At 41.5% G+C, this 22,430-nt stretch overlaps 3 protein-coding genes and 1 long non-coding RNA gene across 5 annotated transcripts; 2 read left to right on the top strand and 2 right to left on the bottom strand.

The window, feature by feature from the left end:
* Nucleotides 1-101: 101 nt before the first annotated feature.
* On the bottom strand, nt 102-596 carry LOC115771573. Its single transcript, XR_004018965.1, has 2 exons — nt 497-596; nt 102-415 (listed from the first exon to the last, which is right to left on the bottom strand). It is a non-coding gene; the product is annotated as an uncharacterized LOC115771573 (long non-coding RNA).
* On the top strand, nt 547-1,947 carry LOC115771571 (alpha-1,3-mannosyl-glycoprotein 4-beta-N-acetylglucosaminyltransferase B-like). 2 transcript variants are annotated; one of them, XM_030717325.1, is made up of 3 exons: nt 547-624; nt 705-837; nt 906-1,947. In XM_030717325.1, the coding sequence occupies exons 2-3, from the start codon at nt 798-800 to the stop codon at nt 1,925-1,927; spliced, it is 1,062 nt and encodes a 353-aa protein (XP_030573185.1). In that variant the 5' UTR covers nt 547-624; nt 705-797; the 3' UTR covers nt 1,928-1,947. The 2 variants fall into 2 exon arrangements, with proteins under 2 accessions (XP_030573185.1, XP_030573184.1); XM_030717324.1 differs by having other exon boundaries at nt 903-1,947.
* On the top strand, nt 1,943-3,749 carry LOC115771572 (cathepsin L1-like). Its single transcript, XM_030717326.1, has one exon. It carries the CDS (start codon nt 2,505-2,507, stop codon nt 3,498-3,500), a length of 996 nt encoding a protein of 331 aa, XP_030573186.1. The 5' UTR covers nt 1,943-2,504; the 3' UTR covers nt 3,501-3,749.
* Nucleotides 3,750-3,807: 58 nt separating this feature from the next.
* LOC115771569 (tyrosine-protein phosphatase non-receptor type 23) lies at nt 3,808-10,321 on the bottom strand. The gene is made up of 10 exons (XM_030717322.1): nt 10,159-10,321; nt 9,507-9,857; nt 9,055-9,453; nt 6,290-8,995; nt 5,251-6,234; nt 5,046-5,174; nt 4,800-4,981; nt 4,549-4,736; nt 4,369-4,488; nt 3,808-4,308 (listed from the first exon to the last, which is right to left on the bottom strand). The coding sequence occupies exons 1-10, from the start codon at nt 10,240-10,242 to the stop codon at nt 4,196-4,198; spliced, it is 5,256 nt and encodes a 1,751-aa protein (XP_030573182.1). The 5' UTR covers nt 10,243-10,321; the 3' UTR covers nt 3,808-4,195.
* Nucleotides 10,322-22,430: the final 12,109 nt, after the last annotated feature.

The following is a 22,430-nucleotide window of genomic DNA, read 5'->3' as shown; positions in this document are numbered from 1 at the left end:
TTCATTTAAATGGATTTTAATTGACGTGCCTTACTGTTTTACTATTTTTTATGAATTTGTACTAAGTTGCCGCATTACTCGATAAGAAACTAAACAAAATATTCATTCTTGATAGATTAACGCTTTATATGCCGGAATTTAGACTCTACTTTGGCTCACAAATTAATTGGATTATATGCATATGAGAATAGTGAAAGGTAAAAGGCCTTGAGGCAGCCCGACAAATATATTTTGTTTATTATTTTCATTCTTTTGATTATCATATTAGAAATAAATTCAACCGGGAACTTTCCCATTTGGATGCAAGCGAAGGAGGACGAACCCAAAATCAAAACAAATATATTCTGTTCTAATCTTTACCTAAAATCGGCAATGGAACTTAACGCTTGGATGATAATGCAGCAGTAGATAATAACTAAAATAAACAAATTATTTTTACAATAACTAAAGCTCCGATTAAATTTACACGAATACAATTAGCAGATTAGGGCCTTACTCGTTGATCAGTTGATGTGATGTTGATTCGGCGCCCGAAGTTCACCTTGCAGTAGCCCACAGCTCGCCGGAATGCGGACGTTTTGGCCTTTGTCGTTCAAAAAACTTAAAAATGTAATTATTTTCAATGTAAGTTTTCCTTTTATAAAATTCTATAGACTAGCAACGATATGCTAAGTTGTTAACAATTATATTTACTCACCGTTCAGATGTATGGCCAATCAATTTGTGCTGCAATTCGGATTGGTCATGGAATCGATAACGCATGCTGGGTCGTCAGTCGGCAGTCCAAATAAACCGGAATGAGTCGAGTATGTCTCAAAACTCCACAAGGACTTTCAGGTGAGTCCGGAACAATAACAAAACAAAAAATGGTACACTTATCATATTTTATTAAAAAAAAATAGAAGACCAAGGCTATGATGAAGAGACATGTGTCTTTAAAATACGTTATTGCAATTATATATTGATTGCTACGATAATAATACTGGCATCTTACCGACTGTGCCTAATCGTATGGGATCCACAACGAAATTCCAAACAGTTGCCGCTGCGCAATGCATCGCATCTGACCCAAGCACCTGGCCTGGTGCCAGCTGAGAATCGAGGCAAGATTGCTGCCTTTCGTTTCACACCACATCTGCTGGACATCATGGCATCTTCACGTCCTGCGTATCTAAGAAGCCAGGGTCGCACTGGTGTAAGCATTGTGCTGGGCGTGCCCACAGTGCAGCGCAGGAAACAATCGTATCTGCGAAGTACTTTGTACAATCTCATAGAGAACATGAATGCGGAAGAGCAGAACGAGACGCTCATCATTGTCTACATTGGAGAGATGGATGGGTCAGTTATAGAGCGGATTGTTCATCAAATCGAGTTGAGCTTCAGAGGACATATCGCGAGCGGACTTATTGACATTATTGCGCCAGCGCCCGACTACTATACCGACTTTGAGGAACATGTGAGCTGGCACAGCAAGCAGAATCTGGATATTGCATATCTAATGGCTTATGCCCACTCCAAAGGCATCTACTATGTGCAGCTGGAGGACGATGTATTGACCCAGCGAGATTTTCTAACCACCATGCGAAAATTTGCGCTCATTAAACTGGCTTTAGCTAATCCGCTTGAACCTTGCTGGTTTGTCTTGGACTTTTCTCCGTCCAGCTTGGTTGGCAAGCTGTTTAAAGGCGCCGAGCTGCCCTATCTGATAACCTTTATACAATTATTCAACAAGGATATCTCCATGCTCAAGATGCTCTTGCACTTTATACAGCACACACTTTGCCACAACGATTCGGTGCATTGTCAACGGGACATGACAAAATATTGGCCACACTTCGATGTGCCCTTATTCCAGCACATTGGCAGCCTCACGTTCAAGGAAAAGTTACGAATGTTAGAGCACAAACAAGCTGACAACAGAAATTAAGAAAGCCGACAATTCAGAGGCCATCAATTCTAAACGAGATTAAGCTTTGAGAGCTGCCCAAATTTGTGACAAAAGGAATCCAGCCGATCTTTACTTTATTGCCAACTAAAGGCATCAAGTGGATATATGTTGAATCTGGAACGAAGCATATCATTTTCAGGATATTGTTACGATAAGCCCGGAATTTTCGTTTGGATAGAGGATGGGGACCAGCCAGAAAGGGCTTGTCCCTCCACATAAATCCTTGCATATCGATGCCAGCATAATTAAGTAAGCTCTCATATGCAACAAGTAAACTTCTTCTTCTTCTTCTAAAGGCTTAAAACCAGCTACCCGATTTCATATACTTCGGATCGATCTTTAAGAGCTGATTGCAGATATAGCTGCTTATATTCCGAACATGAAGCCTCTAGCTTCAATAGCGGACAATTTATATACTCTTTTCATCTCTGAACGAGTATATAAATAAACTTATTTGTCGTTTCCCGCATATAAGGTCGGCGGTGACTGTTCCCGACGATCGGAGTGGGTATATAGAGGGCGTGATGAGGCAGCTTAATGTTAGTCCGCTTCCAACATGAGGGCAGTTGTTACGTTCTTGACCATCGTGGGCTGCGTGCAGGTCACATTAAACGAAGATGTTTTCGAGGTGGAGTGGAATAACTTTAAAGTCGATTACAAAAAAATTTATCAGCATATCAGCGAGGACCAATTGCGCAAGCAGATCTTTAAGCACAACAAGGAGATTATTGACAGGCACAATGAACGATATGCGGCAGGCGAGGAGACGTTTGAGATGGGCGTCAATCAATTCACCGATCTTCTGTCCCACGAATTCGAAACATTAATCCTAGGCGGACTTAACGCAACTGTCGATGAAACCGAAATAGATCTAATATACTCACCAACTGGCAATGTCGAAATTCCGTCTACGGTTGATTGGCGTGAGAAAGGCGCTGTTACCAGAGTAAAGGACCAGGGATACTGTGGCTCCTGCTGGGCCTTTGCCGCAGTTGGCACGCTGGAGGGGCAGCACTATCGCAAAACTGGAGAGTTAGTCGAACTCTCTGAAAAGAATCTGCTGGATTGTACGAGTGGCGAACCCTATTACAACCACGGCTGCCATGGTGGACGGACCACAACCGCGCTGTACTATGTCGAAAGGAATCATGGCATAGATACGGCTAGCTCGTATCCCTATAAGGATAAGAAGGGCCATTGTCGATTTGATAGGCGTTATATAGGCGCAACAGTCAGCAGCATTGTACGAATAAGACCGCATTGTGAAAGTGCTCTGGCAGAAGCCGTCGCCACAGAGGGACCCATTGCGGTGTCCATCGAGGCAACACATCTACATCATTACAGAGGAGGAGTATTACGCAAATCCTGCCACAAAAGATCCAATCATGCAGTCGTGGTTGTCGGCTACGGCCACGACACCCACGGCGGGGATTACTGGTTGGTCAAGAACTCCTGGGGTAATCTATATGGTGAAGACGGATATGTTCGCATGGCGCGTAATCAGAACAACATGTGCTTCATTGCCAGCAATGCCGTTTATCCATTGGCTTGACCTGTAAGGAAAGGCGTATATAAAAATTACAATTTTCTTAATATATATAACTATGTAACAATAGCTGGGTTACGAGTTTCATATTCAGGATGGGGCACTGAGTAACAATAAAAATAAGTATTTATCAATGGAGTTGGATTTCTTGCCTTTGTTATTTAAATAGCTTTAACCACATTCTTATATATTTATCCTAAATTTAAAATGATCCATAATTGTTAAACCTCCATTTATCAGGAAAAGTTGGCTTTGAAATTTAAAAATAAAAATACTTTTTTTTGTAGGTGTATCGTAATAACAAACTCACTTATTGATTAATTTATTTGCATACGTTTATTGATCAATTTGCCGTTAGATACGCGCAACATCATTACATAGACTTTCACAAACGTTTTTAGATATAGAGATATAGTCAGCATTAATAAACATCACCATAGTTTGAAATACATTTGATATAACAAGTTAATAGAAGGACAAATACAATTCAAATGTTTCGTTATTTCAATACTATGTTTTCTTTTTATCGCACTTCAATTGTTTGCAACAATCTTAGAGCCGTGTATAAATATGTATATATATGTATGTAGGTAGTTGATAGTTGTAGTAAATAGTTGTATAAATATTATAAACATTATCATTTTGATTAAAATGTGTGTATATATATTAAGCAACCTTGCGATGCAAGCATCGTCAGTCGTTTATTTCATTTTCCACAGCGCATCCAGTTCGTTTAATGGATCCTTGGTCTCCTGTTGCTCCTTGGCTGTTACCTGGGGTGCCATTTTCATTTGATATGATGTCATAATCCCACCTAGAAAGTAAGTTTAATTATATATTTTGCATATGCCAAAGTCAAATGGTGTATTCTTACGTTTGTTGAGCACATTATGAGCATTGCTCAAGACGATTTGCATGGACTGCTCCAGGATGGCTGCGTCACGGAGCGAATTTTGACGCTGCATGCAAATACGTGACCACACATCGACCACATCTGATCAAAATTGTAATATTTAGTGCAAATCAATAAACGTGCAATCGCTTTTATGCTCACTTATTAAAATGGGCCGCTTGTTTTGCGTGCCCATCAATGCACATATTGCAATAGCCACCAGCTCGGAGCGCTCGGAGCCCGTCAAACAGTTCAAAATGAGCGGCGATGTGGGTGTATTGGCCGCTAGACAACGCTGCTGATGCGTCTGCAGCGCATTCTGCGCTATGCCCAACAATTGAGTGGGTGAACTACAAGCAAAGGTAGGAATATTATTTACATGACAAAAGGCATCACATATTTGATTTAGTTACGCTTTGGTCCATTGCTTGAGCTGCAGCAGCGACAAGTCCAGAATAGCATCGGCGCCATGCATCGATAGCTTCAGTTGGTACTCCGTGCAGTGGCTGAGCTGCTGCAGCTTTACACAGTTCACAGTATAGTCGTCGTAGTGTGTGGGCTGGTTGAGCAACTGCGGCCAATAGGGATCAAAGAGCTGTAAAAAAAGAAATGTGTCTGGTTAAATTGGAAAACAGCACTGAGTTAAATGTTTCACTTACCTCATTGGTGGTGTGCAGGCAAACCACAGTGCGAGACTTTTCTGACCAAATCATAGACCAGAAATCGTTGATGGTGTTCGCTTGCGGAGTTTGTGATACGATAATGTTTGGACAACCAGCGCTGAGGCACTATCGCGTGGAGAAGAGAATTAAAAGTTTGGAAAAGTACAAAAAAAAAGCTCAGTCAGTTAAGCTTTATACTCACCTTCATGTAAGCCGCATTGATGTAGTCATCCGTCTGCTTGTCCAGCTTGACGCGCGCATGATCGTAGGGCAGACAGTCCAGTGAGCGATTCTTCTCGGGAAACAGCTTTGCTATGGTCGTCGTGCGGTTCACGCTGCTGTCCTTATCCAGCTTCTGCTGCAACTCCAACCATTTGCTGCCCAGCTGGGTATTGCCATTTAACATTTTGACATGTAAATTCTCAACGAGCTTCTCGTAGCTCTCCACCTCCTTGTGGAAGTATTTGAGCGTCTTATCATCGCCGAACGGATCGTGAGCGCGCATTTGGAATGTAATTAGAGGATGTCCATTTGTTGCCTGTTGCTTTTCGCTGGCGGAATGTGTCAATGAAACCGAATCCCAGTCAAAGTTCTCCAGGGAGCTCAAGTCTGAGCAGTTGGAAAGATTGTCAATACTATTTTTTCGCAGCGCTGCAGCCGCTGACACTGAAGGCGAGGCCATCGGCGAGATTGCAGCAGCTGTGGGTGTGCCGGCAATGGCATCCACTGCACAATCGCTAGCAGCCACGGACGGCGGCGGCGTTGGTGTTGCCACAATCTGTGGCTGCAGCAACGGCGGCGGCACCGCGCCTGCACAGTCCAAGTCCAAATCGCTAAGCAAGTCCACATTGCTGACATCGGACGTTGTCGGCTTGGTTTCGCTCTGCAGCGCCGATGAGGCGTAGGGTGCGCTGCTTGTGGTCGTCTGGGTGTTGGCAATGCTGCTGCCGCCGCTCTGCATATAAATTGAGGACTTCGGATTGATGGGTGCGGCGGCAGCTGTCGTTGCAGGCTGCTGCTCCGCCTGCAGCTGCGGCTGTGGCTGCTGTTGCTGTGTGAGCGTTCCGCCAGAAGAATGATAGCCATATGGTGGTGTATAATAGTTACCCGTCACCTCGGCCGGTTGACTCGGAGCACTGGAGTCGGCGGCGCCACTTGCTGCCTTTGTATGCGAAACTATGGGCGACTATATAAAGGCACAACAATTAGCAAGTGATTAAGTTAATCTGGTGCTTACTTACATCAAAGCCCGTGGCCAAACTGCTGCGATTGGCTTGCTCCGAGTCTGTGGTGCCCACAACGGCCGCCTGCTGCTGTCCGCTTTGCGTGAATTGGCCAAATTGGCCATGCGAAACCTTTGGAATATTATTGCTCTCATGCTGATAGCCACTGCTGTACTCATAGATGCCCGTTTGTGGATTAAAGCTATAGCCAGGATGATTCGAGTAGCTCAAGAAATTGCTATCAACACTGGGAACTGGCACTGAGGCGGCGGTGGCCACTGGATATTGCATGGCTGCTGGCGTTGATGGCACAGGTGCAGATTGCGGCACCACCTGTGAAGGATACAAGGCTGGCTGCGCTGGCATCTGAGGCTGGCCAAAACTTGAAGGCTGACCATAGGCTGTGGACTGCGGCGCAGCAGAATAGGCCGCAGTTGGCGGCTGCTGCGGAGTTTGGGCTTGAGCATAACTGGCTGGTTGTTGGGGCGTCTGCGCCTGTGGATAACTGGCTGCTTGTTGGGGCGTCGGAGCCTGGGAATAATTGGCTGGCTGTTGAGGTGTCTGCGATTGCGGATAACTGCCGGCTGGTTGGGGCGTCTGAGATTGGACTGGCTGCTGAGGCACTGTCTGTGCCTGCTGAGCGTATGCGGCAGCAGCTGGCTGCGGATACATAGAAATCTGTTGTTGCTGCGTAAAATTGGATGCCTGCTGGGTCGCAGCCACAGCTGGCGGATAGGCCTGCGCAGCATTGGATTGTTGATGGGCCAGGGGCTGCTGTGTCGTCTGCGGCTGGGCATATCCCAACTGCTGTGGCTGTGAATAGCTCAAAGGCTCGCTGGGCTGTGCGGATGTGGCCACATAGAGCGGTTGCTGGTAGTTGTAGTTCTGTTGAGCAGGTGAGGCTGCAGGCGCTGGATACGCCAGGGGATAATTGTAGCCATAGCCCAATTGTGGCTGCTGGCCATAAGCTGCGACTGGCTCCGCCGGGGGCAACTGCTGCTGCTGCTGTTGCATGCTGAGCTGTGCCATGGCGCCGTGCAGCGTTTGTGAGTTGGGCGAGGCTTGCGCCTTGTAGGCGGGCGGCGCAATGTGCTGCTGCTGTTGCTGGTACATAGGATTGGTATAGCCCGCGGCATTGGGGTCGTAGTATTGCTGATGCTGCAGGCTGTAGGGCGGCGGCGGCTCATTGGGCGGCGGTGCGCTGGCGTAGACAGAGCAGGCGGCCTGCGTGGGATTCTCAGAGCCCACCGGGACCGGGCGCACAGTGGGCAGATAAGTTGCGGCATCCAGTGTGGCTGCCGCAATGCCATTTTGTTTGGCCTTCAGATAATCACGTAGTTTGGGCGCGCCGCTGGTTACAGTCGAAGCAATTTCTGGCTTGCTGACAGCGGGCATAGCAGCAGCAGATGGCGCCGCTTTGACGCTCTGCAGACGCTGCTGTCGCTCCTCGGATTGGACATCGCGTGCGGACTTGAAGCGTGTCAAGAGTTTTTGCACATTGCCCGCTAGCTTCTTGTAGAACTCCAGACCCTTGGCCGACTTGGCCAGCAGATCCTCATACACATCATAGGAGGCAGCCAGTGAGCTGTAGAAATGCTCGCGCTTCTGTTTCACATCCTGCAGCGTTTTCAGCACGGGTGCGGCACGCGCATACGCCTCGGTCAGGGCCTGCAGAATATTTTGTTGGGCCAGCATATTTTGATCGAGCAGCTGGGTGAGGCGATCGTGCTTGGCCAGCTCCGTGGCGAAGAGCACCTGCAGGCCCTCCTGGCCGCCATGGGCAATCACCTTAGTCGTGATGTCATCCTCATTGATGGCAATGCGCAGATCCGCATGGAATTGTGCGCGCTGCGCCTTCATCTCATTCACCTTGTTCACAATCAATTTGACATCCTTGAAGATCTCTGCGGTGTTCAGCTCCGAGCTGAGCTTGGGCATCAGCTGTTGTATTTCCTGCAGTGGACGCGCCAGTATCTTTAGATTATTCACATGCAAACTCATGGCCTTGCGCAGCGTATTGTTGGACTCGCCTGCCCTGGCGTGCGCTTCGCTGTATTTCTGGAACTCTCGCGTCAATTCCGTAATGTGGGCATTGGGTGTACGCTGCACGCCGCTGGCTGCTTGAAATTCGCGCTCCGCTTGGGCTTCCGCTTCGAGCATGTGCGTTAGCTCACTGAGATTGGTCTCCACATCGGCTGTGATTTCTGCCAGCTGGGACATGGCCTCGATCAGATCGCTGATGGCCGTTTTGTTGGCATGCAGCGCCGCACAGCGATCGACAATGCCCTGGGGCAGCTTGTTGGCCTGCTCCTCGTTTATGTTGAGATTGTCCAAGGTTAGCGAGCTCATGTAGCTATCCAGCTGTGTGTCCTTCTCCTCCAGCAATGCGCCATATTTGCGCAGCAATTTCGCCTTCTCCTCACTGTACATGGAGCTGGCCTCGTGCGCTTTCATGGGCACCAATCGAGCAAATATATCGGCGCCTGCAACCTCCTCATCCGTTACAGAAAACCCAATGCCATTTACCAAATTGGCGCCCTGCACGGCTGCAATAGTGGTCAGCTCCGGCACAGCCTCATGGTAGATGAACTCGTTTTCGTTTTTGGCATTCTTGCGCTTGCCCTCGACCACATCGGCGGTGAAGCTGAGGGATTCGTTGATTTCCTTTTGGTCCGGCAGACCCTTGGACTCTTTGCGTGCCTCCTCCAGTTTGTCCCAGGCCGCCTAAGCACGACATTATGTTAGAGATTCGTTTGCTCAAAACAGAATTGGCAGCAACTTACCTGATAGAGCGTCAGGCGTTCGCCCATTTTGCGCTGCTCCTCAGCTTGTTGGCCCTGATACAAGTACAATATGCAGTGCAGATAATTTATCTTGAATTTGACATATTTCTTCCATAGCTTGTAGACGGAGCTATCGATGACCTGAGCAACGGGTCCGTCATCGCCGCCGGTGAGCAGCGCCGCCAGAGCTGCACCATAGTAGACAACAATCTGTGCCGTCACCTTGGCCACAATGTGCGGCTTTCGGTTATCAATAAGCGACTTTTCCAGTATACATTCCTGTGCCTGGGCGAGGCACACCTGCTGCTGGAAGACCAACAGCTCGGTGGTCATAAAATCACCGCCACTGTTGACATTCGCATAGCGTTCCCGCAGCTCATTATAGGCCCACGCAGCGGCCTGAAATTGTGAGCTTTAGGATGCGCTTGTACTCTTGGAGCACATGAACCCACCTGAAAATGTGTGCAGGCCATTTTCATGCCATCGACATCGCCGCGCGTCACCGAAGCGCCCGACTGGGTGTGCGAGGCGGCAATGTTGAAGAGCACAGCGGCACGTTCGTAGCGTATGTCGCTCACCTCATGCACTGTACTGTGATAGAGATCCTTCCAGGTGAACGTGAAGATGCTACGCTCCGCCAGCTGCGGGAAGCGGTTCTGCAGCGCATGCAGCTGGCAATAGTAGCGCTTCATAATTGGAGCGCCGTCCTTGGTGGTGCGCATGGCCTGGTTACGCAGCGTTTCCAAAGCGTGCACCTCCTTGGAAAAGGCCTCCGGATCTTCGTGATAGAATTCGGCTATGTACTGCATGCGAGAAGAGTGAAAGAGAGTGTGTGAGAGAGAGAGAGAGCGAACAATGGCTCATTGTTTGTTTTGTAATTTTCAGCTACACCAATTACGATGACTCAGCCTTTGTGGAATTATTTACAAGCACCACACGGGAGAGCAGGCGGGCGGCATGTAGTCACAAAGCTTAACATTATGCGGATCAGCTTGCGACGCAGGTGCTGCCCCCGCCTGCAACCCCCTACACTTTTAATTGGTAAGTTCGTCGACCGTCGCCGTTGCGTCTTTGTCACAATTGTCTCGTCTCGTTGCAACCCACCTTTTTGAGGGCTGCGAACGATGTGCCCTCTGGGCTGGATTTGAGGGCAAACCATAGCATGTGCAGACGCGGCACGGCCTCCATTGTGTCTTTTTGTTTAGCCTGCTCAGTTTATTTGTAATTTAGAAACGTTTTTCGCAGAATGTACTTCAGAAAATTGCACTGCAAGTGCAGTGTGACCGTAGATGTAGTATGTATAAAATCCCAAAAAAGCAATATCTAAATACCAACAAAACGCGAAGGAAACTGAACTAAGCGCAACTTAGTCTTAACGAAGCTGGCGCGTCATTTCGCTTAGTGGTTCATGTCAATGATATTTTACTATGAACTTAACGAATGAACTAAAATGCAATAAAGCATGTACATATAACTTATTTATGGAATATATATAAGTACTTGTTAGGGAATTTAATTATGGAATATAAGGTCCAAACTGCTTTCCGTCTTTAAAAATTTAAAAATTTTAATTTATAAACATCATTACACTCCAAAACTTTATATAAGATAATCCTAACGAATCACAGGAACAAACTTTCGTTAAGTCTCTAAGTTGTTTTTGTCTAATATACAATAGTTCACACACTGACCGGGAGAGGGCGTTTACTTTCGACCAAAATCCGTTTAAATTGGGACAATATTTAAAATTAGTTTGCGTAATGTAATAAATAGCAATTTTTGAGCAAGCTATTGATCCATAACAATAAAAATAATATTTAAATTTAAACATTTTTCCATGTACACACAAAATGTTGCTTACTCCGTTTTTTCTCTGGCACGACCTTAATAAACGCACCTAATCCGTTTGGTAAACCGAAATAAGCAAAAATAATACGCAAAACTAAATTACGGCTGTCTGGCATAAATGAAAATTTACATTTTTCCCAGCGTCCGTTGACAACAAAAGACAACAAGAGCTGCGACAAATGGCCAACTCACCGGCTCAGCCGCGGGCGGGTGTGGGAAGATGGAGGGGCGGGGGTGCAGCATAAAGAGACCGCGAACAAAGGGGGAGTTTTGAGCTTTTCCTTTTCGTTCGCCGCATTTGCTCGAAAAAAAAAGTAAACCCTTCTAGTTAATTTAATTATTTATATGCATTTTTTGTGCAGCACTTTTGTTGTTGTTGCTCTTAAAAAATATTTTTGGCACTTCCTGTGCGAAATTCGAACCGCAAATACTAAAAAAAAAATAAGCAACAACAACAACGACAAAGAGAGCGCAAAGAGAGCGCGGCAGTTGGCCAACTATGCACTTCCTGTCATTGTATGCTGTCAGCCCCGCTCTGCGCACCGCACAGCTCCCTCTGTTGACTGCTTTGCAAAACCCCGAAACGTTGTTGTTAACATTTCCGCTTCTCGCAAAGGAGTTAGGTTGTTGTTCTTGTTGTTGTTGTTGTCCCACATAATTCGCATGGCTAACAACTGCGCAAGAAGAATTTGCTGCGAAATTATTATGAAACATTTACAATTTGCACATGGCAAGCGGTTCACATTTTCATTCTTATTTTTGAATACCCTTCTAGTGGATATTGTACATTTTTTCACAAAATGTGCAACGCGCTTGGATTAGAAAATCCGAAAACGGACATTTTGGATCGTAGATTCGTTGACTTTGATGCTTTGGACTAGCGGCTGCATCTTAACGAAAGAGCGAGGGAGCAAGCATTGTGGTTGGTGACTTAATTATCTAAGCACAATATCGTAATGCTTTTGATCCCGTTACCTGGCTGAGCGCAAAAGTGAGCAGATTTTAGTTTAAAAAACCAATTTAATAGTGTTATATAATTGTTATTGTGTTAAACGCGTTTAGTTCATGTCAATTGTCATCATAATAGTGCCCCACTTGTACTCCGCGCTTTGTTGTTTAATAAATGTGTTAAAATGTGCACTCGCTTCATTTTTGGCGCAAAGCTTTTTCTTTTTGGCGCACTTTGGATATACACATGTATGTAATTTACATGCAGCGAGAGAGAAAGAGAGCAGTAGAGAAAAAGTGAGCACCAAAAAGTTGCGGTATTTATCTTCTTTATTATCGCACTTGCAGGGGGTATTTTAATTAGTAATGTAATGTAAATGCATATGTATGTATATATATATATGTATGTATGTACATTCGAGTTGAAATATGAAGAGAAAATGTATTTCTTATTTTTTTAATGCTTTTTCTACAATAAAGTTTGTAACTAAAGCAATTATATAAGCGCCATTGTGCGCTTTATGCCGACAAGGGTATTAAAACATCGGTGTGCCACAGTTAACAGCTCTTCTTCTTTGTTGATTGTTATTGTTTTCGTTTTTCGTATGCACTTAAAAGTCAAACTAAAGTTTTTGCATTGTTGCGCTTGCCTGTGTGTGCGTGGCTGCCAAAAAGTCTGTCAAAATGTTTATTGCGTTGTCATGCGGCAAATGGCAATTATGTGCCTACTTGAGTGATTGTGTGGGTGTGTGTGTGTTGGTGAACGTATGTATGTGTGTGTGTGTACGTGCGCCCACTTGGTTCGCAACTCATAACGTCCTTTTCTTCTTAAGAGCGTATCGCTTTGCCATGCGATTCTCAGGATCTCATTTAATCGATCCAATTGATATTCCTTGTAACTGATAATATTTTTAGTAACATATATATGTGTTAAATATATTTAAATTGTATGAAACTGCTTCTTATAGTTCATACGCAATTGCCTGACTCTTTTTTTCTTAACAGAGTTCGCAAATAACAGTCAACACTTTCGGGTTGTCTGTAAAATAACAGTTTTTTCTGGTCCGACTCTCTCTCGCTTTCTCTCTCTCACTCTCTATCCCCAAGTACATTTCCTTTTTACACTTCTAGAAGATCTATGAGCATTAGTTTCACCTTTTGTGCTTTTGTAATCTCTTTTTATTTAATGTAAACGAATTTAGCTGTGATTCAGATAAAGACTCTGCTATAATGAATAGTTCTGTTAAAAGACCCTTTTTATGAGTATGTTTAGATATTGGCTTATTGATTCAGAGGTTATGTTTAATGCTTGAATTGCAGTTATTATGTTACTTTAAGCAATCAAATAAACAGCTTGTGAGCGCATCATTGATTAGGTGAGTAATCTGGCATCGCAGAATGCTAAAATACCACTCATAAATCCGAAAGTAAAACTCATTAAACTTATCACTTAATGCTGAATACAAAATGGCATTGCCATAAAAAATACAACAATAAACATTACTCATAAGCCCCGAGACTGGACAATGCATTGCATGATGTGTGTGGGCAATTAAAAAAAGGAACCGAAAGAAACCACAAAATGGCCGTTAAATTTGAAATGGGCTCAGGCTCACATGTGTGTGTGCGTGTGTGTGTGTGGGCTGTTGGCAAAGCCAAGACCCACAAAGATAAACAGCGACTAAACAGGGACTAAAAACAAAGCCAAACAAACCGACGAAACGCAGAAAGGGGCGGGGACGAGCACAAACTTGGGCCTGGTACATAAAATCTACGCGCGGCCTCAAATTAATACGAATTTATGACAATTTCAAATGCATTTTCAACGTTCGCTTCCCACTGCCGTGGCTATAAAAATGTTTATGCCAAAAACCAAAAAAAAACACGCGCGAATTTTTCTTTAGCAAAAACATTTTTATGTGCTGCCTGCCACGCCTCTAAAATATATGTTTAAATATATACACACATACATATATATGGATATATGTATATGGCATGTGTTTGATTCTGAGTTGCGTCTTGTTGTTTGACCATTTTTATGACCCGCACGAATCTGCCAGGCAACCGCCCATTTTGTAGGCTTTGTCTTACGAGCTTTTCACAGTTTCCCCCCAGTTTCCTTTAGTTTCCCGCACTCACTTATTCTTACAATTTTATGGCTACTGACAATGCCATTTCCATTTCCATTTGCCGGGCACGTTCCATGCTGCTCGTCAGACTTTATGCACTTTATGCACAATAATAAATAAATTCGCATTAAATTTTTCGTACTCTTTTTAGTGTACCGCCCCCCCATGCCCCCACCCACCAGGCCAGCAACAAACATTTGCGTAGCTCATAAATACTTTTAATGATCTGAACGTTTTGATTTTGCGTTTTTATTAATTTATCACAGCTTGTCAGCAAGGCGCGGGGTTCGGCAAAGGCCGAAGGGGGTTGGGGTGGGGCAGATATATGGTTGGCTAATTTGTTGGCCATTTATTTAAACAGCATACTATAATGTTAATTGTCGTGCAATTGTGTGTGCCATAACATTTTCAAGAGGTTCATAAATTAAGAAAGGATTGCGTCCAGTTCAATAAATTAGAATGCTAAGTATGCCTTTAAGAAGGCCGTAAAATGACAATGTCCTGCCATTGATGGTCCTTCAGCCATCAAATTGAAGCACTTTGTAATTGTTTAACACTTGTCGAATAATGACAAAACAGTCTGATCGCCCAAAAGAATCTGCGAGTAATCATGCAGCTTTAAACTTAGATATTTATTAAGGCCCATTCAAATTAAGTATTTCCAGCTTTCTGTACTTACAGTATTTCACGCAGTATGTACTGCTTTTCTGCATATTTTGAAAAAAGTTCAATTTGAAACTTAAATGAATTCATTTAAAATAGTTTAAATGACTTAAGCAGAAGCTGAAAAAGATGTAAATGGAATGGGCAATTGACAGGCGTCCAAAACATTTGCGATACTTTTTTACTTTTTACTTAATACGCGACGGAAATTTCTTCATGCTTTCCAACTTGGCAATTGACAGCATTTTAATAGAAGCGAACATCGTGATTTTCAACAAAATATAAAAATTAAAGTTTAAAAAAAATCAAGTAAGAATAAGAGGAGGAAGAGGAGGACATACCCTGCAATCAGTTTCAAATAGCCATACTATACATTAGATCCTTATTTTATATATATTCTTTAATAACTTTTGTCTAATATGTAGAGCTGCTTATCGATAAGTATCGTATACGAGGCTCGATAAAATGATAAAATCTTGATTTGATGTCTTCAGCTCCAAAAGTTTCTAAGATTCTCGGGCAGACTTACACATATTCGGACAAGTCGGATATGCCCGCCATTAATAGCTGCGACATAGCCTTTTTCTTAAAACCCGTTTCCAATGCGCACGAGGTATTAAAAAATAAAAAGCAAAGAAAACTCATCCAGGCTTGTCAGTCAAAAGCAGTAAAAACATTTTGCAGCACAATTTTCTGTCTGGCCAAGAAAATGTTCGAGCTTAACTTGTTTTTGCCGATTATCGGCAATGGACCGGAGTGGTCTCTGTGGCGGAGTGGGCGGTGTGGGCTGGTGTTTTTTTGTGTCTTTTGCTTGGAATTTTCGCTCTGGATGTCAATTGATGCGCATTTCGTGATAATTTTCTTGTTTTCCGCATTAGTGCGTCGTCTATGTGAAAGATCAAGCGGGCAGCGAAAAGAACGGCATGTACAACCCATTCAAAATCAATTGTAATTCCTTTTTCTATATATTTCTATACTCTGTTTATAAAGTGATAGGGAGTATATTGGTTTAGTGGACTTGCTGTAGCTGCTGCAAAAATCTTTATGTTTTTGCTTTTCCTTATCTATATTACTTGATTGATTGATTTTCCTCAAATATTAAAATAGGCAACAAATTTATGGTTTAAGTGTGCAGTCTGGCCCTTTTCGAGCTTTTCTCGGGTAATAATACAGTTCGTGGATAGGGTATTACGCAGTCGGCTACATTTGAATGCATATTTTATACTTGCTTGTATTGTTGCATTTGAAAAGTGTTTTGCATTAAAAGTTTAAATTGAAATTCAATAGTTTTATGCAAAATGTATTCAACTGAATTCGCCGAACAATTTCCTTAGTCATTTAACATTTTTAAAATGGTTTCTCTAAAGTGTTTGCAATTACTTGAAGTTTTAAAATTTTAATTATATTTAAACTACTGCAAATTCCCCTTAGACAAAAGCAAATGGTATCCGATTAGTTTGTGCTAAAGAAATTGTTTATTAAATTAATGGGAGAAAAATATATAAAAATTATATATTTTTTTTTATAAATACAAGCTTTAATAAAGGAAGTAATGCGTGCCCATTTTTTGCTCAAATTTTGGAACTAGAATTTTCAACTTAAACAAAAAGGATAGGAATAAAAATATTATGGGAAACTGAACCTAAAGAGAACGGAGATACTTGACAAATTTGTAATAATTTTTTAACTATTTTGAATAGGACTATGTACTTAATGGAAATTGCTTTCAATTGAAAATTAATTATAATATACATAAAAGTATAATCAAATTGTGACTCCCTTTGAAAAATAAAGCTTTGTATAGGAAGGATGTGTTTTTGGCTCTAAACTTAACGCTTTGCTCATGTTGTACGTTCTTTTATAAACTTTGAAATCCATGCTGTGAAACAATCTCACAGTTTAATATAATTTGGTAGACAGCAGACAAAATTCAAGTGCATAAACTGCGCACAATTCAATTATAAAAGTTAATTTCAAAACTTGCAGAAAGACTTTAAAAGTCACAAAACTTCGTTGGCAAAAGTCGAGACAGACACAAGCGTCACACAACAGAACAAACACAACAACAACAACAAAAACAACAACAACAAAAACAAAAGCATAGACAGAAACGCACCGCGTCACGACATGGAAATAGAGTTTGAGCTGAAGATAGATGCAGAAATTGGCATACAAAGAATAATTTAGTTTTGGCAGCCGCAACTAATTGAAAGGTATTTGTTTAGCGAATGCAGTTGGCTGCCTTCTGCGTGGAAATTAAATTAGACGCAGACATGGAAAGGCGCCAATGCCGCAAGAGTCATGCACCCAAACACACACACACAAGCGAAGAGAAAAGCAGACACGCGCGTGTTTGTGTGTGGGTTTTGATGTCGTTGTCGCGACAATTTTCGCATATTTGTTTTGCTAATTGGATTAATTTTGTGAAAATATTGAAGCCAACTTTGCCTTTTACTTTAATCACCTTGATGAAGTCACAAAGCGCGACAGACTGACTAACGAGCCCATCCGATTAACATATCTAAATGCGCTGTAAAATGCGCAATGCAATTTGATGTTGCGCATGCGCAGTGTTGGAAAAGGTATAAAGAATCAAGCTATGAGTACTAAGTCACCTTGGAGAATGTGTAAGAGGGGCATGAAATGAAAAATTAACTTTAAAGGAAAAGTATTTAATGCATTTTAATTAACAACAGAGAATATGTTGAATAAGTTAAAAGCAAAACACAATTTTTTAACTTTTGACTGCCAACAAATCAAGTTGTGATTATGAATGTCTATATCTGACATGGGAAGAAAATTTGATAAAAGTATTCGAGCCAAGAATATTTTTTAATTATTACTTATATTAATTAGTTAATATAAAGAGATATTATAAAAGTAAAATAAATAATACAATATTTCAATTTACATGAATTGAAAATAAATTAATGTTAAAGGGATAGTATAAAGGAATATCATATGTTTAAAGCTTGTTCTCATTTTCATATATTTCCCCCCTTATATAATATTTTTAGATATATTTATTGATAGGCTTTAGATTAGGATATATTATAAAAGAATATCATATGTTTAAAGCCTGCTGTTTTATAAATAAGGCTTTCATTTTGATATATATCATATATTAAAAGCCTGCTAACTTTATAAATAATTCTTTTTTCTGGCTAGGTTATTTTCGGATAAAGGTCTCGGCGTAAAGTCTCGGTATTTATGTTAGAGCAGTAAGTGGACAACGTGGAAGAGGTTCCACTAGGGAGACTCCCTTTAAAGGTTAGCTTTCGCGTATCAATATTTCCCCTTTTCTCGGAGCTAGGCATATTGGCATTCGTTACGCTTTGTTCGCTTATCAATTCGCAAACACGTGACAAAAAAGTGGCAAAACGAGTTTTCAACAAATTGTTATCAGGACTCTTCGGGCTAAAATGTCGACGACATTAATTAGCCAATGCGTCGATGTAGTGCTCAGATAAACAACTAGTATTCATTGTCTGAGCTAATGCCTGTTGGTTGGTAGGAGGGTAGGGTAGGAGAAGGGGGGTGGGAAGGTTGTCCTCCCTTCTCCAGCAGCTCCGCCCCTCTACGCTGTCTAGCACATTTTCGGTTTCAATTGAACTTTTGTCTGGTTGGCAATTTTTCGCAGTTTGGTTTTTGTCGCGTCTCGTTAAATGCGTTGAAATGCAGCTGGAATTGCAGCTGTTGTGGGTGGAGCGGGGGTGCTGGGGGGATAGTGCAGTGATAACGGGGACGATTGCGTGGTCTCGTGAAACTGATGCGTTAATTTGATAAAGCTGCTTTAGGGCACTTTTGTGCATGGAGCATGCCAGCAAGCCTTGCTTTCTATAACAAAACTCGCTGCGCTAATTAGAGAGCAACATGATGTTAGAAATGGGATGGCTGTGTGCGTACGTGCGAGTGTGTGCGAGTGTGTGCGAGTGTATGCGTGTGTGTGTTTGTGTGTGCGTTTGTAGGTATTGTGTGTGCACAGATTCATGTATGAGTTCATGTGGCTGCATTGATGAGCTTGATATTTGGGCTATAATGGCGTTTTGAGGTTTTGCGATGCGGTTTTCATATTGATTTAAGTTTTCACTAAGTAACAATTCGTAGGAAATTAGCAAATTGTTTGCAATTTATCTTTGCATCGGTGTTTACTGTCCGAAATTGTTGGCGCATATATATAGCATATTAATGTGTGGCAAGCTATTGATGACGGAAGAAAGGAGGGCTTACATGCATTTACGTATTATTATCTATTTTGAATGGGCACTAGGCACACTAGGAATTGCAGTTAAAATATATTTGAATATTATAATTAACTATCATGTCATGAAGATGTAAGATGAAGCTGTGAGTTTAAGAAATTGATCTGTGTGCTCTTTGATAAATCTGGCCTTAAAGTTCGCAACTAGTTATGGCGGTTAAATCTACCTTTAAATATACCTCTGCAAAATGTTTATAAGCTCATGATTTTTTTCTGTTCTGTGGTAGCTTTGTGCCAGGCAAAAAAAAGAAAAACTTGACTTCAAACATATAAAAAAAATGCTGTAATTAAATAAGATGTATATAAGCGACAAGTAGAAAAAAGAAAACATATACCTGCCTGACATGGACTTATCTTAAGCTCAGTTGAATATGAAAACAGGTACATTTAATAAAGCTACAGAGCAAGATAAGCCAATAAGAAGTTGAACATTAAATGCTACACAAATAAAATAAATAAAATGAAATATGTAAAAACCAAGTAAATTCCATAAAAGCATCTTTTATTATAGCAACAGCAAAAGCAACAGCAGCTGGCACAAAAGTCATTCGTATTATACTGCGGATGGGGGGTTGTATGTGTAACTGCATTAAAAATTACGTATGAGTAATAAGAAAAAGAAAAATACTTTCGTCTGTAAATGTATAAATAGAAATTGCAAGAAAACATTTACTTATGTGTGTATAGCAGCAATCGCAAATGGCCTTATGAAGGGGGGCGGCAGACGCTGACATGTAAGGGGTGTTGCAAGTCGGCGCCCTGGGGTAGGCTACAAAAGACAAAAACCCAAGTACGAATACATGAGTCGAGAGTACTAGCCTTCAGCTTACCCTGTAATGAATATCTCTCGATATATATACATATACCATTAAAAATATAGCACAAGCTTGGCCTTATTAAAAAGATTTTATCTGCATAAAGGTTTATGGAATAACAGGGCTAATATTCAATTTCTCAACATGTGCACTTGAACTGTACAAAATAATATATATATATATATGGGTCTATTTGAAGAATTCAAAACAGGTTGCACAAATTTTATAATCCCGGTTTAATCAAATCAACTTTAGTGTATGCAGGGTATACAAATGTAGACTAGACACTGGGGAATTCGACTTTATTGGAGTGCGGCAAGAAGCATCTCAAAATTGGGCATGAGAATGCGAATGTGACTGCTGCGAAGAATGAAAATGCCAGCCAGCGCCAGCGCATGTAATAAATATAAAGATTTGCAAAGCGGAAAATTGTGCGCTTTTTTTTCGGTGTCTCTGCCGACTCAACACTTCCTCCCAGCGCTTCGGTTGTTCTTATAGTTTCCATGCACTGCGAGAAATTGCTAGCGATCGCATGAGTTGTATGAATATAAAGAACTATAACTTCCAAATACTGAGTGAAAAATTGAAAATTTGTTGAAGTCTAAAGCCAATTGGAACAGCAACTTTTGGAATTAAAAATAAATGTGCATTAAGGATATGTTCAATTGACTAGCCAATTCCCTTTATTACCTTTTCTTTAATAATATTTGCACAGTGCATTTTGTTTTTCTTATTGTCCATCCTACTTAACAAGAAACACACGCATATATATGATGCATCGTCTGATTTGCAAAAACAAAAAAATTATATATGTATATTCAAAATAAATATTAAAGGAACCAGAACAAAAACGAATGTTAAAAATGTGTACTAAGTTGTATAAATCTGAAATGGAAGTCAACAAAAATGCGCCATGGGCGACGATGGGCGTGTGCCAAAGGAATTTTTAGTAGCAGCAAACGCGGCGTATACGCAACATGAGAGATGCAATCTGATGTGCATGCATGTGTGGGTGTCTACTTGGTGTGTGTGTGTGTGTTTGTGTGTAAGAGCATGCAAAATTATTGCGTTTGTAAGCGTATTTCCGCTCTTATGACACGCAGACAACAGAGGTTGGGTGGCGTGTTATGTGCAAAAATCTCAACGGGAGCGTTCGTCGTTTTGTGTTTATAGAAATTGCAACACAGACGGAACGCAGACGGCGACGTCGTCTTTACTTATCAAGAGACGACGACAATATATTCCCTAACCAAATGCTCCTAACGATGAAAAAGATGATGAGCATAATACTAAGATAATCATCATGATTACATTGCCGGCGCCCAACAACGACTCCGTCCCTGGTTCCGTCTCCGACAATTGCTATTATTGCTCAAGTGTAATGCCAACAATAAAGTAGCTGTTCATATCTACGCCATTTGCCATACAATATTGTTTAAGCATACGCCGGTAGATACATCTCCGATATGGAAAGATAAGGACAGAGAGATAAAGCGAGAGCAAGAGATTGTGCAGAAAGTAGAAGGCAGGCAATTTAAATGCATATTAAAAGCATAAATAAAATACTTGCCCGATTTTACACTGGTTGCTTAGAAGAATGAGAGCATATTTTCTATGTCTATAAATTGATAAAATTTCTCTCTGCAATTAGGAAAATTGTGTATTTATTGAACAAAAAATCACTTTAACCAAATGTTAGTATATTTAATTAAATATTTACCGCACCAAAAGTGCCAATGCAATTTCAAGACGATTTTCGTTGCATTGTTGTGCGTAAATTCTCCTGCAACACCTTGCGAAGACACTAAAAAGCCACAAAAATGTACAAAATCAATGAAATACCAACGGACAGCTCGCAAGCTGCAGCAGTCAAAAGACAACAGAGCTGCGTTAAGTATCTGCAGATAGTCGGTATCTATATCTTGCTGTATGCACTTGCGGTTGCCGTTGCTGCACTAAAACTAATAAATTTCCAGTTCATTTATTAAAGTTGCTGTAAGGTTGCCATCAAAAGTCTAATCATGCCGGATTTGTGGTTATCTATAGCCAGGGCTTACATGTGTTTGCGTTTGTTGTGTGTATCTTGTAGATACAAAAACTCTACAGAGCCAACATAACATAAATAAAAAAAATGCCACAAAATGTGGATACCCAAGGGGACGTGCAGAGGTCTACAATGTTTGCTTTGCACTGCCCAAGTAGCTCCTGCTCCTGTGTATCTGCAACTATATATGAATTTGTGTGCTTGCGTGTGTTTGTGTATATCTATGCGATAGCATTCAATAACATGTCAATATGGATATGTAATTTGGCCATTTACTCTAAAAATTTCAACATAAATATGAACGGAATTTTTGGCCAGCTCTCACCAAAATAACTATATTAAAAGCGTTGTAATAATTGAAATGGACACAAAAGTGTTGAAATTCAAGCGCATTTTCCAAGTGCCACAGCTCAAATTTGGCAACTGTAATTTTCGTTGATTTTCGGGTGCACTCAATGCTTGAAATGAATTCAATGCATTTCGTTGGTTTATTTTGTGTAATTACATATTTACTTCGGTTGCGGTATCAATGAACATTTTAATGAACTGCACAGAGCGTAAAAAATATTCATTTGCCACAGCAAATAGAATATTCAGGTTTTTTCTATAAGTGTAAGAAAATAACAACAAAAAATAATATTTGCCATTGAAGTGATACATTTGATACA

Source organism: Drosophila novamexicana, unplaced genomic scaffold, assembly GCF_003285875.2.
Source record: "Drosophila novamexicana strain 15010-1031.04,08,12 unplaced genomic scaffold, DnovRS2.1 tig00000072-arrow-arrow-pilon, whole genome shotgun sequence".
Taxonomy (NCBI): domain Eukaryota; kingdom Metazoa; phylum Arthropoda; class Insecta; order Diptera; family Drosophilidae; genus Drosophila; species Drosophila novamexicana.
This window is presented reverse-complemented; position numbering and strand designations above follow the sequence as displayed.